Raw genomic sequence first — 14,532 nt, forward strand, 5'->3', positions numbered from 1 at the left:
AATTAAGGTAAAGGCACACCTGTGAATTCTCAATTTGATATAAGAAGTAGTGCGACCAAAAACAATTCAAGGAAATTAATTTGGTTAGCATTGCTAAGTTGAGTGTGGTATGTATGCATGCATCCTGCTAAGCTGTTGCCCCTTTCACGATTAGTTCTGTATCTTGTGACCAGTGAGTGCTGTGATGGGTTTTAGTTCTTCTGTAACCCTGAAATGAATTAAGATGCAACTACAGAATGAATAAAAATAAATGAAGCAATAATTATACAATGTTTTATTTTTTTCTATGTAACATGCTTCCACCCTTTTCTAAAGATCTACTTCCAGTTCTTCTTACTCTGTTACAATATCCAATATGTCAACCCCCCCCCGATTTTAGCTCTTATAAAATAATTCACTAAGCATGTCATTCCCTTTGATATACCCCTCTCCCTTCTTTACTAGTTTAATTCTACTCACAGACCTTGTAAAAAGTTCCTGGGGTTTTAACCCAAACATGTCTGCTTTCAGTATCATAATCTTTATCCATTTTTCTCCAAGCTATACTTGCAGCCTCTATTTAATCTTTTTTTAGTTATAAAGGAGCCTATTGGGAAACCCTAATTTTTCCATTTCTTTTTTCCAAAAGGTTGTCTGCTACTTTATATACATAGTACACAGAATCTTTAGCCATATATTCTATCAATAACTGCATCCAGACTGTGATTCTTCCCTTTGCTCCTATTTTTCCACCCTATGTAAGCATATTCTTCCATATGCAATGCATATACGGTATAAGTGGTGCAATAGGTTGCACACTCACCTTTGGTACAGAAGGTTGTGGGTTCTATTCCCATACCAGGTTGATCGATAGATGACACTGCAGTGCAGCATAAGGGGGGTGCTGCACTCCTGAGCATGTTGCCCTTCGGAAGGGATGTTAAACTGAGGCCCCACTTGTTTGAGTTGGTGGTGGCTCAGATGAATGTAATAAAAAAAAAAAAATCTCATGACCCCTATCAAAAAGAGTACAAGAAGTTCCTCGACGCCCTGGACAAATTTCCCCTAGTAGTATAAATACCACATTAGGTCTCCCCTGAAGAGAGGCCACTAGCTAGTGGGACTAACTCAGTTAACAAAGGATTAAAAAAAACAAGCCGAAATAACTATCTGACTGAGCAAAATACAGTAATCTTAATTGGTTGTCTGTAAAGAATGGCATTCCTAGTTCCCTCTTGATCAAGATGAATAATTTGTCTCATTTAACTCTTACTCTTTTTGACTCTCACACAAATTAATTTAGTTCTTTGTTAATTATTATCAATATCATTTCTTCTGTGTGGCAGAAAAAAAGACTGCCCCATATACAATATTAGAGGGTCCCAAAACAGTTTACTTGCACATTGTCATCTAAATCCACTGTCATCATTTTCCACACCCTTAGCTTCCTAATTATATCTTCTTTAGTTCCTTCTTAAATTTCTTTGGCTGCCACAATCACTTGTTTTTTCATCCAGACTTCCCCAGATGCCTCATTATTTCATGCATCAGCAAATATGGATAATGCTGCATTAAACCATCTGTAGGCAAAAGGTATAAAAACTTAAAACAGTTTGGTGGAGATGTGAGCCGAAAACAAAAGATGACTAGCAATATTATTTTTAATTGCAGCATGCTAAAAGACTTCTGGACAAAATTCCAATTATTTGCTCAAGCACTGTGGTCTGAAAGAGTTTAACTAATTATTTGATCTTGTTCAATGCACTTCTATCAATATGCATTAATAAAGGACAGTTCTGACTTCTTTTGTGCCTTTAAGCAGGAGACCAAATCACAATTATTGTAACTCGGAATAAATATATTACTCCCTTATTCTCAGATTTCTTATAGCCAACCACTATCACATATGAAAATTAAAAGTTATGTACTAACATAACTAGTTATCTGTGTTGCCTTCTTTCATTCTTCCTCACCAGTGGGTCTAGGATCCAACCCTCAGATCTGACGCAGCCAATCTTCATCTAGACTTCAGATCCAAGCCTCCAGCGCCTCACTTTACCCATAATCCTCCCCCGCTTCCTCCAAGCCCTCAGATCGAGTTTGCTGTGTCTATATACCATATATAAAGAATACTTGGGTAACATATGGATACAAATCTCACAATTAATTCCAAAGGGAAAGAAAGGTAGGAAATTTGCTTACCCATAACTTATAAATCTGATGTTGTCTCTTTCATTCTTCTTCATCACTGGGTCAGAGTCCCCAGCTACATTGTTCTTGGGTGGCCCTTATGGAAGAACATAGTGGCGCACCGTTGAACAAAATGCAGGTCTGCTTCTAGACATAATGTCAAGTTTGTAATGAGTAATAAAGGTATGAATCATAGACCAAGTGGCTGCTGCACAAATATCCTCAACCGAAGATCTGGAAGAAAAGGCTGCAGACGCAGCCACAGATCTGGTAAAATGAGCTTTGGGTGGTCGGGGTAAAGCCAACCCTGTTTGGAGATATATCAATGAAATACAGTTTGAAATCCATTTGGAAAAAGTAACTAGAAATTGCCTGACCCAAATGATTAGGGGAGTAGGACAGAAAGAGTTGGTCAGATTTCTTATGCTGCTTTGTTCTATCAAGATAAAAAATGTAACTGCCTATGAACATCAAGAAGGTGCATCATGTGTTCGCCCTTATTTGTAAACTTAGGAAAGAATACTGGCAGTTGGACGGACTAATTAAGATTTCATTCAGAGGCAATCTTAGACATGAAAGAAGGGTTAGTACATAAAGACACACTGTCCTTGAGGAAAATTATACAAGGGGGCTTTGAAGACAAGGCTTGTAATTCACAGACTCTTTTTGCTGATGTCAATGCTACCAGGAGAAAAGTTTTCCAGGAAAGAAACTTTAAATCACAAGTCCCTGTTGGTTCAAAGGGCTTCTGTGTTAACCCTTGTAAACCACCATGAGATCCCACAGTGGACAAGGTTCTTTGATAGGAGGTCAGAGGAGAAAAACCCCTTTCAAGAAGGCTTTGCATAATTTAGAGGCCCATAAGGAAGCATGTCCGTGCCCCGCAAGAAAATTTGGTATTGCTGCAAGTTGTAGCTTGACTGTAGAAAAACTAGTTCCTTGATCAAATAAGAGAGTAATGAAAAACAAAATGTCAGGAACAGATGCTGAAAAGGAGTCAATGTTTTATTTGCTGGCCCACATAGAAAACCTCTTCCACTTAATTTTGTAGACCTTCTTGGTGGAAGAATTCTGAGAAGCCAGGACTGCCTAATAATAAGTGGAACTGGAGAAACCATGCAGTCAGTTTGAGGGTGTGTAGATCGGGGTGTCAGAATTCTGATGGGTGAGACAGGAAGGCTGGGCTCCAGGATCCAAGGAGAACACTTGAAATGAGACCACAGGAAGGGGAACCACACTTGGCAAGGCCAGAAGGGGGCAATGAGACACTTCGACCTTCTTGTCTTCTGGAGAAATCATGGGATTAGGGGAAGAGAAGGGTAAGTATAAAGGAGACCCAGGGACCAATTGTGGACTAGAGCATCCCTCGGTGACTCCCTGTGCGGAGGGATCAGAGTGAAGAACTCACTGCACTTGTTGTTCAGGGGAGAGGCAAAAAGGCTGCAGCGAGGCTGGCCCCAATGGTTGAAAATCATATCAACTACTGACTGACTGAGAAATCACTCATGAGGAGCCAGAATGGACCTGTTGAGTCAGTCTGTCAACATACTTGTTTTCCCCAGTATGCGTGTTGCAACTAGAAAGCAGTCTGAAGAGATCGCCCATTCTCAGACCCTCACGGCTACCCTGAACAACTGGTAAGAACAGGTTCCTCCTTGCTTGTTGAGGTACCAGACTACTGAAATGTTGCCTGTGTGAGCAGCAACAGTCCCTACAGGAAGATCATCCTGAAAGGCTGGCAATAATAGAAGGACTGCTCTCATCTCTAGGGCACTTATGTGCAAATTGGTCTCTGTAAGGGTCCAAGTGCCTTGTACCACCTTTCCCATAGAATGCCCCCCACCCTAGCTGGGAAGCGTCGGTGGTCACTGTGGCAGGGGAGGGGAGAGAGAGAACAGTCTGCCTAGGTGTAAGCCTTGGCATTGAAGTCACCATTGCACATGGTGTTTGCAGACTGGTATGAGATTCACTGTCGTGGAGAGGTGTTGGCGTAGAATCGACCACTGAATCACTAACTCCCATTGTATAACTCTTATGATGAACCAGGGCAGTGGGACTAAGACTATAGTTGGTTCCATAGATCCCAATACCCATAGAACCAGTTTCGCTGGAGGAGAAGGGCAAAACAACATGTCATGTACTGGATTTTGTAGGGTCATTATCCTCTGTAATGGCAGGTATGTCAGAGTTCTTTGACTGGCCAGCTAAGTCCCAATGAACTCTATGTTTTGCTATGGATCTAGTTTTTACTTAGCAAATTTTACAGATCCTTAAGGATCTGGAGATATCGAGCAGCTAGTCTACAGCCTGTAGTAACTGATGTCTGGTTGGGGCAGTCCGGAGCCAGTCATCTAAGTATGGAAGCACCTGGAATCCTTGCAGCCACAAATGAGCTGCCACCATCACTGCCATGCATTTTGTAAACACCCGGAGGGCTGTGGTGAGTCCAAACAGCAGTGCTCTGAATTGGTAATGACTGGCTTCCAGCCGGAAGCACAGAAATTTCCTAGAGCACCTGTATATCTTTATGTGGTAGTACACATCCTGGAAATCTATGGAGCACATCCAATCGTCCTTGCGCAAAAGCATCTTTTGAACCACTAGAGCTGCTGACTCCCTCTGATTAGGTGGAACATTGGGAAGCATCTTGTTTGTTACTGTAGGGGGGAGGGAAAAGGGAATGTAACATCCTCTAGATATGATGTTTAGTACCCAGTTGTTTTTATGATTTTTCTCCAGGATTCTGAGTGCAATGCAAAACATCCCTCAACTACCTCCAGAGAAGAGCAGACAGGCACTGCTTTGGAGCACTGATATGATGTATCAGGAAAGGAATCCCGAAAACCCTGATTCTGCAGGCCTCCTCTGCCTCCTAGGGTGGCATCTGTCACTGAAACCTCTACCTCTGCCTCTGGAAGAGGTATCTCCTCATGAGTCTAGGAAAGGTCCTTGAGACTTATGTAACCACATTTTCTTACCACCTCATTGGTTCCTGGGGCATTGATAATAGATGTAAGAGTGGCCAGCTGCAGAGAAACCTTCTTGAGGTCCTCCGCTGGAGCATGGACTCAGCAAGAGAATTTTACAATTCCTTAATCAAATCCCTTTACAGATGCATAAAAAGTACCACAAAATTTAATGACCTCAGAACGAAAATAGCCAAGGTGTAAACGCGCTTACCAAACCTGTCCATCATGCTGGATTCTTTGTATAGAGGATAGACAGTAGAGCTCTCTTGTGCTACCTCTTTTTTCCTTGCTGCTTCCACAACCATGGCATCAACTGCAACACCACTGCTTATGTACTGATGATCTGCAGGCAGGGACAGAATCTTGTCAGGTTGTTTTGGGATTGGTTCAATGGTATCTGGTTCTTTCCAGGCCCAATGGGAGAATAGATCAATGAGCTCATCCACCGGGGGAGTCACCCAAGATGTAGATGGGCCAGTCTCAAAGGCCTCCAACAGCACAGACTGTTATGGTGAAGGATTTTAGGCTGACCAACCACCCCTCTGCCTACAGATTTCCATGATGTCTCTGAAGGAAACATCGTCAAGTGGAGATCCTTCACCTTCCTCAAAGTCCGTTTCTTCCATGACAGACTCCAGGGGGTAGTCCATGTGTCTCCTTTTACATGTCCCTTTCTGGGAGATCTCCTCAGTGGTGTGATTTGGGGAGGTATCGGAAGAGGAGGGGTGTCCGAGATGGGAATGTGACTGGGGGCCTTCTGGAACTGGTCGACCTGACCAGACAGAAATGAATGGTTCTGAGCTCACAACAGCTATAGGATGAGGGGAGGGAGCCAAGATACAAGAGGAAGTATCTCCAGTTGCTGAGAAAACCCCTTCCACAACCCGGAAATCAGAAGGACCCGAAGAAACCACTGCCTCCCCCCTCGGAGCCAAAACAGACAAGGAAAAAAACTGTGGTCATCCCCAGATTTGTGCTTCCCAGACAGGATCAGATCCAAGCTGTTTATGGCTGAGATTCCTAAGAGAAGGATGTATATAAGCCAATTGGAGCAGATCCTTGCTCCTCAGACCCAGCACAGACCTCTCAGAAGACCCACTTTCACTTGAAGAGAACAGAGCCTAGCTGGTCAAGGTAACTGTTGGATCCGATACATGATGAGACTTCGGATCCCACACCATACCTCTCAGGGATCTCGGATCCCTGGACTCCAAAGCTGAGGGTTGGATCAGAGAAGGAGAAAGTCTTTTTCTGGTCAGGAGGTTCAGAGAACTAACAGGGCATGGAGCTGGAATTATCCTCAACTGAATTTGAGCTCTTCTACATTATTCTGTCCATGTGGATTCAGGACAAACTCCTGGAAGATCTGGAAGTAGTAGTAGAAGACGGTCTGAATGGCTTAGAAGGAGTTTGAAAAATCCTTTCTGGCAGAGTCGATGAGATTGTCTGGATGGTAGGATCTGTAACACAAGACCTAACTTCTAGATCCAAAGGTTTTGGATCTGAAGCTATCAGAACAGGATAACTGGTTGATGGACCTGAAACCATTGGATCCAAGGAATGAACAGGATCCAAGGCTGGTCGAGTAGAGGTCAGATCTGACAAGCCAGGATTTGAATGCTTGGTTTTCTTGGAGGAAGGCTCCAACAAGGAGGACAGAGATTTCAGATGTCTCTTTTTAGGATCAGAAGAAGTTGGAGTAGAAGGGAGCTGAGCCTCTACCAACAGAAGTCCTCTCAAAATGAACTTATTTTGCCAATCCGAGAAGGCAGTTGGATTAAAGGAGGCACAGCTCTGACAGTCTTTTTCAAGATGTGTGGCACCTAAACAATAAATGCACTTCCTGTGGGCATCTGAGTTAGGGATCTTATGCCCACAAGAAGTACATTTCTTGAATCCAGAAGGCTTGTCGGTTCTTTCTGCCATGTCTGCAAACAAAAAGAACACCTTACTACTAAGAAAAGCAAAGCTATTAGGGAGCTTAACACACAAACACAGACATGCTAAGGCCCTGATGCCAGCGAAAACTTACAAGTCCTAAACAGTAAAGTATTCACACCTAAAAATATATCATTTTAAAGCAGACCAAAAAAGGAGAATGATGAGATGACACCAGACTCTCAGCATAACATGAATGACCTTTTATTTTAAAACAACATAAGCGCTTTCACAGCTATTGCTGCTTCTTCAGATGTTCATAGGTTGGCACTAGGCTATCGGCCCTAGGGCCTATACAAGCCTAGCAATAACAAATCCTGGCTATTTCTTCCCACAGTATTTACTTCCCTGGACCCCTGTCTAGCAGGGCGACTGACATGATCCCCGGGGTGAATTTCCTATCTCCCATCCAATTATCAAGGTTCCTTTTGAAGAGGGCCAAAGAGGCGCTCTGCTTGACATGTATGGGCAGTCTATTCCAGAGTCTGTGGAGTCTCTGGGTAAGGAACCTATCCCTCCAGTATGTTTTGTTCATTGTGATAAGGTTCAGATCCCTGGAGCGTGTGTCTCTGAGGGACTGGGATTTCCTTAAGTGTAGCATGTCCAACAGCTCTGTTTTTCTAGAAAGATGGACATAGACTCTGTACTCCATTTTCTACCAGAGACTATGGGTCTAAGCAGTGGATTTATAGGATCCTTGTGTAACTTGGGCAGGACCTGTATAAAGGGAATCAAGGGATGTTGCACAAAGAAATAATCAAACAAACTTCTATCAGCCCAGATGACATTGTGCAGCTCAACGTGTCTTTAATATGACTTCCCTTGTTATTAACATCAAATAGTGTGATTTTACTATAACAAGAGTTGTCAGACAACATAACATTCATTTTATCAGCATACCATGAAGAATCTAGAATCATAATAGGGCCCCCCTTATCGGCAGGGTGTATAACAATGCTCTGATCACACATTAAGTGTTCAAGCACTTTTTTTTCTCTAACAGTCAAGTGTTTCCCCTTATTTGTAGAATCATACCCCTTATAAATTTCATCTAAACATATTTTTTCGAATGCCTCAATAAGGGATGTAAAACAGATGTGCAAGTGTGCTTGGCTTCCTAAAATAAAAGATTGTTCATTTTATGCTGAGAGCCTGGTGTCATCTCATCATTCTCCTTTTTGGACTGCTTTACTCTGGTTTATTTGTTTGGTGATATGTTTACACAGCACATGTTGGTCGTTTCTTCCTGTTAGTTATATAATTTTAAAGATTTTAATTATCTTATTAATTACAACCGTCTTAAACTAACCTACTTAAGAATCTTAACTAATCTACTACCTAATTCTGTAGAAAGTGAACACTATGCACACCAAGAAAGTCAAGTCTAAACTACTTTAACTATCTAAACCGATACTTAATATAGCGCTAACTAACAAGGGAGAAGCACACTAACTAAAATGAAAACAATAAGCAAAAGCTGAAAAGGATATCGCAAGGCTGGATTGTTCATCTGGTTTTTGAACACTGTAAAAGAGATCTCTGGGCTTGGAGGAAGTGCTGGGGATTATGGATAAAGGGAGGAGCTACAGGCTTGGATCTGAAGTCTAGAAGAAGAGTGGCTGACATGGATCCAAGGGTTAAATCCCAGACACAGTGGTCAGGAAGAATGAAAGAGACATCAGATGGAAATTTAGTATAACTCAAAGAGGTCAAATCACAGTAATAAAAATCTTAAATGGTTGGTATAGTTTTTAACAATAAAGATAATATTCACAAATTGTCAAATTTGGGCTACATTTGCAGACACAATTTAAGATAAATGCTTATAAATTGAACATAACACATTATATATATATATATCTATATATATATATATATATATATATATATACATACATACAGTATCAGAAAAGTATGTAAGAGTGGTACAGGATATGTACGAGGGTAGTGTGACAGCGGTGAGGTCTGCGGTGGGAGTGACGGATGCGTTTAAGGTGGAGGTTGGGTTACATCAAGGATCAGCTCTTAGCCCTTTCTTATTTGCAATGGTGATGGACAGGTTGACAGACGAGATCAGACAGGAGTCCCTGTGCGTGGACTATGATGTTTGCAGATGACATTGTGATCTGTACTGAGAGTAGGGAACAGGTGGAGGAGACCCTGGAGAGATGGAGATATGCTCTAGAGAGAAGAGGAATGAAGGTCAGCAGGACTAAGACAGAATATATGTGTGTGAATGAGAGGGAAGATAGAGGAATGGTGAGGATGCAGGGAGTAGAGGTGGCGAAGGTGGATGAGTTTAAGTACTTGGGGTCAATACTTCAGAGTAATGGTGAGTGTGGAAGAGAGGTGAAGAAGAGAGTACAGGCAGGATGGACTGGGTGGAGAGGAGTGTCAGGAGTGATTTGTGACAAACGAGTACATGTTAGAGTGAAAGGGAAGGTCTACAAGAGGGTAGTGAGACCAGCTATGTTATATGGGTTGGAGACAGTGGCATTAACAAAAAGGCAGGTGTTTGAGCTGGATGTGGCAGAATTAAAGATGTTAAGATTTGCACTGGGTGTGACAAGGGTGGACAGGATTAGGAATAAGTATATTAGAGGGTCAGCCCAGGTTGGAAGGTTTGGAGACAAAGCCAGAGAGGCATGATTATGTTGGTTTGGACATGTGCTGAGGAGGGATGCTGAGTATATTGGGAAAAGATGCTAAGGATGAAGCTACCAGGTAACAGGAAAAGAGGAAGGCCTACGATAAGGTTTATGGATGTGGTGAGAGAGGACATGCAGGTGGTTGGTGTGACAGAGCAAGATGCAGAGGACAGGAAGAAATGGAAACAGGTGATCTGCTGTGGCGACCCCTAACGGGAACAGCCGAAAGAAGATGATGATATATGCATACATACACACACTATACAGTTAACAGTGTGTGGTTTTACATAGATGTATTTAACTTGGATTATTACCAAGTCTCAAGTTAAATTTATATGTTTGCTTATTTATAATTCAATTATATGCAGAGTATGTTTGCATGAAATTGCACATAACATTAAAATTTAGTTTATATGGGATTGTACTGTATCAAGTAATTCAATAAAGCCTTTGGAAAAAAAGAGATAAAAAGGCCTTTAAAAAGATTTATTTTGATAGAAGCCATGCTGATGGGTGAAGTTGTTTGACTAAATGGAACAGCCTAAATCTAGCAGCAGTTTCAGCAAAGAAAAATGAATACCTTCTACAGACAGAAAGAAAACAAACTGGGTTAAAGGGAGGGCAAGCAGCCACTAGAGACAGCACATAGTGCAGGAGTCCAAATGCACATCATAAGAAGAAAGAAGATGACATGACTTTTATGCTGCCATTACTTAAACATTTGTAAAAAGAATTTTACCATAAATGAAAATAAAGAATACCAAATAAAACACGCAGACAAATCTTTGCTGCATAAGTCCTTACCAGTTCCAAAACTGAGTTCTGGCAAAAAATGTCCGGGGGTCATAGGTGTACAGCTTTAACAATATTTCTGTAATATATAAAGCAAGAAATCCCCATTCGACATACGAAATCAGCACATATTCGTCTTCCATCCCAATAAATATTGCATTAATGAAGATGATGACATCAAAGCAGTAAACAAATCCTCTAGAGATTAAAAAAAGAAGAAATGAGCTACAGTTGGTCCTGTGATTTGCACAAAATAAATTGTACATTATTATTACCACTTAACAACAGCTACGGTTATTACAGTTTCAAGTAATTACTATAACAAGAAATGTGAAAAAAAGAAAGTCCATCTTTAGTTAACCTTAGGAGTTAAGCAGCAGCCATTAGAATCACTCAGCAGTTAAACTTTCCATCTTCTCTTCCTTATCAGAGAATGCATCTCAGAATCATCATTCTCCAGTTGTGGACTCAGCAAGAATCTGAGTAAAGGTACCCCAAAAACAGAATGAAAAGTCAGACTGGAACAGATCTGTAGGGAAGGTTTTTTTTTTACTTAAGATGGACTTCCTTTATGAAAAGGTTGATGTTTGGTAGCTCTTAAAACAGGGTCCCTATCAAATACTCATCGTTACTTATGCCATAGAAACATATGACTGGTAACAGCGCCCCCAAAAGTACACCTAGATATATTAGTTATGTCCTGCTCATGAAAGTAGTGTTCAAGGATGTCCAAGTTGTCACTGTGCAGATGTTATCCAAGGGAGCATTACAAAAAGGGCAGTAGAGGTAGTGACTGCTCTGAAAGACTACTCCTTAGATACTGTTTGTAAGGTCTGCCTATACATATTATAACAAAAAAGAAATAAAATTAACCAGCTACCTAGAAAGAGCCTGTTTAATTGCCTTCCAAGCTAGATATGTCTTAGTATTGGGAGACAAGATTCTGGTCACCTCTTTATAATGACTTTGTTCTAGCCATGCATCCGATGAGAGAGGTACTTCTCTTGATTTGTGCAGGCTGGAATAACAACAGATTAAAATGCTGACTGAGACTGATTTATGCAGCCATTTTGAGCATTACAAAATGGATTGGTCATAACATGAATACTTTCCTTTACAGAAAATCAGCTAGGAAGGTTTACAGAAGACCTGAAAGTTCTGGGATCCTTTCCTCCAAACAATGGTCACTAAAATTAGGTTTTCCAGGAAGAAAACTTTAATTTGTCTGAAAATGCTGGTTTCAAAGAAAGAAAAAAAAATCTGATTCTGTGATATGAAACGAATATCCTAAGAGAATAAGGTCTTGAAGACCTTTAGAAAACTAAAAATGGGGTACTGTCTGACATAAAAAAAATAACAGCTGGTTCCCAGCTTTACTTTTACAACTTAATAACTAAGTCTAACTTCAAAACATCTGACAAATATTCTACTAGTTGGGTAAGAGGAGCTGTGGAAAAAAAGGTCAGGTTCTGCTTTGCAGCCTACATTAAAATCATTTTGTCCACTTCACCTTAAAGGTGTTCTGAGTGGACGTTCACTTGACAGAAGAAATTAGACCACTCAAGAAAGAGTCCTGGAATTTCCCTATCACTGAAACTGAAGAGGTGTTGAAGTTAACTTAAGATGGTGAAGGTCTTATAGGTATTGTTGAGGAGGAACTGTGTCTACCTAGTTTAAAACAGCACTATTAGATTCACTTTGGCCTACTGCAAATGGCTTTCTGGATGAACCTCATTATCAGGGGAATGAACAGAAAGCATAGACAAGACTGCCTGGCAACAGATGAGTAAAATACTCTCTGGCTGACTTCCTGAGACAGGGATCAGGGAGAAAAGATCCTTCACCCCAATGTCTTGGGGACGGATCAGGGACAAAAGTTGAAACATCTGGAGCTGATTGAGGAGACAAGAAGTCTGCATAATGGATTGCCATCTCTGTGGAAAAGTATCTTGACTTCTGACAGACAGGGTCATTGGTGAGGCATCAGAAGGCACAGGTTTAGCTCATCTGTCAAGGAGTTGGCCATCTGTGGTCTTCAGTTGTTACGGGAAAGTGACTTATCTGTATGATCCGTTGACATATCTTGATGGATCTGCAGCATATGATATAAGATTGTATTAGTTCATAGAGACAAATCTCAGAGTTTACCATTTTATTAAAATAGACAGGTAAGATGCTCACCAGAACAGAGTCATGGAAAATTTGCAGAGATAACACAGTGGCTCTCATTTATAGTAAACTGATGAACAAAGTGAGACTCTTTAGGGGACCACGTTACTTAAGCTGTCCGTTCATGCTCAACTGCATCCCTTACTCAATACAGCACATGTACATGGCTATCAGTGCCTGAGGAGTCTCTGCAGGATGAAGGTGTTCCTCACATGAAAGTTGGGGGGATTCAACCACCTAATGAGGTGAAAGTGGCACACCTTGGACAGCTGCATTGGAAAGGTGACAGCTGGCATACTAAGACCAATAAACTAGAAGATTCTACTGCAGTACTCGCATGTAAAGCCTGGCATGTGGTATCATACAGATTGATGCTACCACCAATCCTAGACCCTCTGGTACATTTCTATTGTTGGATGCTGGAAAAAACACAGTAAAATCAATATATAAATCAGAACATCCACCATCTTTCTAGACCTCTCCAAGACCTTTGACAGTTTCATACCAGAAACTGCTGTCAGAGCTAGCCACTTTAAATCTTAGCCACTCTACCCTAGCATGGTTCCAAAGCTACCTCACCAAATGCCAACACGCTGTTAGATGGTAACAAGACCCATCATCCCTACTGTTAACGTAGGAGTCTCACAGGGTTCCATACTAGGACCCCTACTCTTCAATACATTTACTAACCAACTGCACAAATCCACCCCTCTCGCCTCAGTCATGCAATACGCAGATGACTCTACCCTCATATGCAATGCATCCTCCCTCACACAGCTGGAGGATATCACACAACAATCCTTCTCAGAAGTGGAATCCTGGCTGGAAAAAGCAAACCTTATACTTAACCCAAACAAGACCACGCTGATGCTCTTTCTCCCCACTAAAAAATCAACCAACCCCCGAATCTCTTTCCACATACAGTGACTTCACAAACCAAACTCTTAGGCGTTACAACTAATGACAAACTAAAATTCGACTTACACCTTTCCCAAGCTATTAAAAAACACACATCAAACTAGGCTCTCTCTACCGCATTAAACCATTCCTTACTAACCAATCTAGACAAGACATCACCAGAACTCACCTCCTATCCACTCTATTCTATGCTTCTCCCATCTTCACCAACCTTAGCAAAACCAACCTTGCCAAACTCAAATCCTGCTACAACAAAATATCCAAGTTTGCTACAAACTCCCCACACAGATCCCACCACTGCTCCTCACTACAGCAATTAAAATGGTTAGAACTCCCTCAACATTTAACCTATGCCCAACTCACTGTCACCCATCCCCTAGTGTACCAACCACAAAGAACCCCAGCCTTACAGCAAATAGTCCAACCATATACCAACACTCGACAATTCTGATCCACACACAAAACACTCCTACAAGTCTCCAAAAACACAAATAAAGCTGGGGACACCCTTTACTCCCACTATATTTCCAAAACCTGGAACACAACTCCCCAACATACTCTAAACATTACAAACCCAACCCAATTAAAAAAACAGCTAAAAGACCACATTTATAGAAAGTGTACCTGCTCCTGCACTAGCCTAGGCTAATGGCAACCAGTCTTCCCTAAATGTATTCCTTATGGGAACATTTACCAACTGAGAACCTCCACCATTATACCAAGCTATTCTCAAGACTTCAAATCTTCTCTTCTTCCCTCTCTCAATTATACTAACAGGACTAACACATCTAAACACATATTCCAACCTCAAATCTTCTATTTCTCCCCTTTTTTATCTACACTAACAAAACTAGCAGAGCTAAACCTACTATCAGTATCTAACATTCTCAAAATTATCTATCAAGATTTCTACTGTAAATATTACAAGA

At 41.2% G+C, this 14,532-nt stretch overlaps 1 protein-coding gene across 1 annotated transcript in view; it reads right to left on the reverse strand.

Annotated features, from left to right (window-relative positions):
• LOC122789817 (two pore calcium channel protein 1-like) overlaps nucleotides 1–14,532 on the reverse strand; it is a 2,103,677-nt gene that overhangs the window by 497,305 nt on the left and 1,591,840 nt on the right. Inside the window, exon 11 of the mRNA XM_044057259.1 lies at nucleotides 10,529–10,714. Within this exon, the coding sequence (XP_043913194.1) occupies nucleotides 10,529–10,714 (186 nt within the window). The remainder of the gene's footprint in view (nucleotides 1–10,528; nucleotides 10,715–14,532) is intronic.

Source organism: Protopterus annectens, chromosome 1.part2, assembly GCF_019279795.1.
Source record: "Protopterus annectens isolate FY-2018-M chromosome 1.part2, PAN1.0, whole genome shotgun sequence".
NCBI classification, from domain to species: domain Eukaryota; kingdom Metazoa; phylum Chordata; order Ceratodontiformes; family Protopteridae; genus Protopterus; species Protopterus annectens.